Source organism: Telopea speciosissima, chromosome 10 (assembly GCF_018873765.1).
Source record: "Telopea speciosissima isolate NSW1024214 ecotype Mountain lineage chromosome 10, Tspe_v1, whole genome shotgun sequence".
In the NCBI taxonomy this organism is placed as follows: Eukaryota; Viridiplantae; Streptophyta; class Magnoliopsida; order Proteales; family Proteaceae; genus Telopea; species Telopea speciosissima.
The window spans coordinates 6036168-6041009 of record NC_057925.1 but is presented as its reverse complement, the minus strand read 5'-3'; the positions used below and the strand labels follow the sequence as shown (position 1 = coordinate 6041009).

The 4842-nt window shown below is 41.0% G+C and overlaps 1 protein-coding gene across 2 annotated transcripts; it reads left to right on the top strand.

Annotated features, from left to right (window-relative positions):
• The first annotated feature begins 238 nt into the window (after nt 1-238).
• LOC122642476 (FT-interacting protein 3) lies at nt 239-3742 on the top strand. 2 transcript variants are annotated; one of them, XM_043835977.1, is made up of 3 exons: nt 239-398; nt 510-2459; nt 2670-3742. In XM_043835977.1, the coding sequence occupies exons 2-3, from the start codon at nt 1089-1091 to the stop codon at nt 3420-3422; spliced, it is 2124 nt and encodes a 707-aa protein (XP_043691912.1). In that variant the 5' UTR covers nt 239-398; nt 510-1088; the 3' UTR covers nt 3423-3742. The 2 variants fall into 2 exon arrangements, with proteins under 2 accessions (XP_043691912.1, XP_043691911.1); XM_043835976.1 differs by having other exon boundaries at nt 510-3742.
• Nucleotides 3743-4842: the final 1100 nt, after the last annotated feature.

Below are 4842 nucleotides of genomic sequence, written 5' to 3'. Positions count from 1 at the left end.
TCATCTACAATCTAGGGTTTTCTTCTCTAGTCTCAGTTCCTCTCAGGTATCATCACTTCTACGACACCGTTGCTTCGTCCTTTCCTTTGTTCTTATTTCCCCTGGAATTTGGATATCTCTGCATTCTCATTTTTTACTATCAGATACCAACGTTTTTGGTTTGGTTTGGTTTGGTTTGATATTTTCTCGCAAATTTATGTCTAGTGGAACTGTCATTTCGGCGCTGTGACACTATTACGTGGGTAGATTTTCTATTGGGAACCTTTGAGATGTTGTAGCCAATTTGAAGTTTGCAACTCACTGGTTTTGTTACGATTTTAGGGGCTTTATCTTAAGTTGGGATCTGGAAGTTTTACGTAGAAGCTTTCTATACTGTGTCGTGAGAAGTTTCTTTGAATGTATGTAGTTTTAGTCTTGTTTTTTCAGTCTATTGCAACTGCATGAGTAGAATGTGCGGTGAGGATCAAGTGATTCTGTTCGTGACTCATGGTTTTGTTTTGGTTTTGCAGGTTTTGGCTCTTTCAGATCTGGAATTTCACGAAAGTGCTTACTGAGTTACTGTACAAGTTCATGTTTCCTATGGCTCTTGAGGTTCTGCATCTCCTTTCTGGAGTTCATTTGTATCTAGGATGAAGTGGTTCAAGTTAAGAACTTGCGGACCTTGTGTCCGTTCCGAGGTTCTGATAGGCTCTAAGATCTAAAAGTTTTGAGTATTAGTGTCTCGTTTATCTTTCTGTCTTCTTGACTCTTCAAGTTTCCGTTGGCCTATCTGAGATTCGATGGTTTGATAACGTTTTGCTTTGAAATTTTTTGAATTTTTGAAGTTTCTGTTATCGACATGCCAGAAATCACGGGAAACAGTTTTCGAGTCTAGGAAATCTTTACTCTCTTCCAGAAGAAAAGGGGGGAAAAGGAACTGAAGAAAACCTCCTCTATTCTATTTGTTCATAACGGCTCTTTAAATTGGTGTTCCGAATTTTTAGAATTCCGGAAGTTTTGTAATTAAACCCCCGTTGGCTTCATTTAAGTTCCTCCGTTTCTGCAATTCCTTCTGTTTCATCAATCGATACTCCCTCTCAACGTAAAAAATGCAGCGGCCTCCCCCTCCTGAAGACTATTCCTTGAAGGAGACCTCGCCCCACCTTGGTGGTGGAGGGGTCACTGGAGACAAGCTTACGAGCACCTATGACTTGGTCGAACAAATGCAGTACCTCTACGTTCGGGTTGTCAAAGCCAAGGACCTACCGGCAAAAGATATAACTGGGAGCCTTGATCCGTATGTCGAAGTGAAGCTTGGAAACTACAAGGGCACCACTCGCCATTTCGAAAAGAAGACAAATCCGGAGTGGAACCAGGTCTTTGCTTTCTCAAAGGATCGAGTTCAAGCTTCTGTCTTGGAGGTTACAGTGAAGGATAAGGATATGGTCAAGGATGATTTCGTTGGCCGAGTCATGTTCGATGTCAATGAAATCCCTAAACGTGTTCCTCCTGACAGCCCTTTAGCACCGCAATGGTACAGACTAGAAGATCGGAAGGGAGATAAAGTTAAAGGGGAGCTCATGTTGGCTGTTTGGATGGGCACCCAAGCTGACGAAGCATTTCCTGAAGCATGGCATTCAGATGCGGCCACAGTAACCAGTGAAAGCCTTGCTAACATCCGATCAAAGGTATACCTCTCCCCCAAACTTTGGTATGTGAGGGTAAACGTGATTGAAGCTCAGGACTTGCTACCTACTGAAAAGGGTAAATTCCCAGAGGTTTATGTTAAGGCTATCCTTGGTAATCAGGCTTTGCGAACTAGAATTTCTCAGAGCAGGACTATTAATCCGATGTGGAATGAGGATTTGATGTTTGTAGCAGCAGAACCTTTTGAGGAGCACCTCGTTTTGAGTGTGGAAGATAGAGTTGGACCTAACAAGGATGAAGTTTTGGGGAAGTGCGTGATTCCTTTGCAGAATGTAGAAAGAAGATTGGATTATAAGCCTGTGAACACTAGGTGGTATAATCTTGAGAAGCATGTGGTGGTTGTAGATGGGGATCAGAAGAAGAAGGAGATAAAATTTGCAAGTAGGATTCATCTCAGGATCTGTTTGGAAGGTGGGTATCATGTTCTGGATGAATCAACACACTACAGCAGTGATCTTAGGCCGACTGCAAAACAATTGTGGAAGTATAACATTGGTGTTTTGGAATTGGGGATTTTGAATGCTCAGGGATTGATGCCAATGAAGACTAAGGACGGAAAGGGTACGACAGATGCCTATTGTGTGGCCAAATATGGGCAGAAGTGGGTGCGAACGAGAACCATCATAGATAGCTTTACTCCGAAGTGGAATGAGCAATACACATGGGAAGTATTTGATCCTTGCACTGTCATTACAATTGGTGTGTTTGATAACTGTCACTTGCATGGAGGAGGAGATAAGCCTGGAGGAGCTAGGGATTCACGAATTGGAAAGGTAAGGATTCGTCTTTCTACTCTTGAAACTGATAGGGTTTACACACACTCCTATCCTCTCCTGGTTTTACATCCCTCGGGTGTGAAGAAGATGGGTGAAGTTCAGTTGGCTGTGAGGTTTACATGCTCGTCTTTGCTAAATATGATGCATATATATACACAACCTCTGTTGCCAAAAATGCATTACCTTCATCCATTATCTGTTACTCAGCTTGATAGCTTGAGACACCAGGCTACTCAGATTGTCTCTATGAGGCTAAGCCGTGCAGAACCACCTCTGAGGAAAGAGATTGTCGAATATATGTTGGATGTTGACTCGCATATGTGGAGTATGAGGAGGAGCAAAGCTAATTTTTTCAGGATTATGGGGGTTCTGAGTGGGTTAATTGCTGTTGGAAGATGGTTTGATCAGATATGCAATTGGAAAAACCCTCTTACAACGATTCTGATTCACATCCTCTTTGTGATATTGGTCCTGTATCCAGAGTTGATACTGCCCACAGTTTTTCTCTACCTTTTCTTGATTGGGGTTTGGTACTATCGGTGGAGGCCAAGAAACCCGCCTCACATGGATACCCGTCTGTCGCATGCTGATAATGCACATCCTGATGAATTGGATGAAGAGTTTGACACATTCCCTACTTCACGACCTGCAGATATTGTGAGGATGAGGTATGACCGTTTGAGAAGTGTGGCCGGGAGGATACAGACTGTGGTTGGTGATTTGGCAACCCAAGGGGAAAGGTTACAGTCTCTGCTCAGCTGGAGGGATCCGAGAGCCACAGCTTTGTTTGTGATTTTCTGTTTGATTGCTGCCATAGTACTGTATGTAACACCATTTCGTGTTGTAGCCCTTATCGCAGGCATTTATGTGTTGAGGCATCCAAGGTTCCGCCATAGGCTTCCTTCAGTGCCCCTGAACTTTTTCAGGAGGTTGCCTGCAAGAACAGACAGCATGTTATGAGCTCAGATCATGGTGTGCCTGAAGCGGTCAGCAACTCTATCTTCAATCTTCTCCCATTTTGTGTTAATCCTCTTACACAGTGGTTGTGATGGAGCTCATTTTAGATTTATTTTCAATTGGTGGCAGATTTTGGGGTTCTGGTATGGTGTATTTTTTCCTCCCCCTGCTCCAGTAGGAATTATGAGATACGTAGTTTATTTATGTCCTTTCAAATACTTCTATGTCAACTGGTTTTGTGTTTGTTAATCAATGCATGTTGATTTCTTCATTTTTATTTGAATTACACCTAGTTTCTGCAATCTAAGTTTTCTTCATTATTCTAGTCTGAGAAGTTTTGGTGAAACTCTTGCTCTGAATGCCAAGTACAATCTATTTAGATTTGAGCTCAGGGAAAATTCTAGTCTGAGAGGTCAAATTTGAGAATTTACACTCACCCATGGTTTTATTTACAGTTATTATAGTACATCATTTTCTGATGAAGCTTTGCTATTGCATTGAATACAGGCCATCTGTTTATGACTTTGGATCAATCTTTTCTGGTGGATCACTTGTCCTCTTGACATAGTATTATTTTCAATGCTTACATATGGCTTTGTTTTCAGTTATTCTAGTGCATAATTTTCTGATGATACTTGGTGTTTAATTTAAATATCTATAATCTATGGATGAATTCATGCCATATTTTCTCCGAGAGATCAAAAACCCATCTTTTGAAGATTCTTAGAAGAACCATTTTAACAGTCATACATGGCTCCAGGTTTAACTTTTGTTTATATAGGCTTATAGAAGTAAGTTTGGGTACAGACCAGGCTGGGATCATCATTGTTGTCCAATGATCTGTTTTATCATGACTTCTTACCTTTAGGTTCCAATGATGTAATTTTGTTTGTCCACATTTAAAAAAAATATATATATATATATATATTTGGATATTCTAATTTTGTATAACATGTTAAAAATAGGGGGAATAATTCTTGTCCATTAAAAATAGGGAGAAAGTTGTTTGGGAGTGTGGCCTACACCAGCACTCGCATGAGTCTATCTCTCTCTTCCCCATATGCATAGACACCTCTGTCCCCTTGTTTTGAGGAGGAGAGAGATAGACTCATGGGAGTGCTGGTGTAGGCCACACTCCCAGACAGAAAACTACTGCTAAAAAATATTAGTTAAGGAATGGAGACAGATGGTTTCAGGTCTTCTATCAAGGATTTAAAATGGGATACAAAGAACCTAAGTTGAGAATGAAATATTGAGTTTCTGGGCTTTCTTTGCTTTTCCTCTTAGTTCTGTGTACTCTGTAAGCTCTTCTATCATGGATTTAAAATGGGATACAAGGAACCTAGGATGAAGTTTTGGGTTTCTGGGCTTTCTTTGCTCTTCCTCCTAGTTCTCTGTACTCTGAAAGCTGTTCATCTGTTCT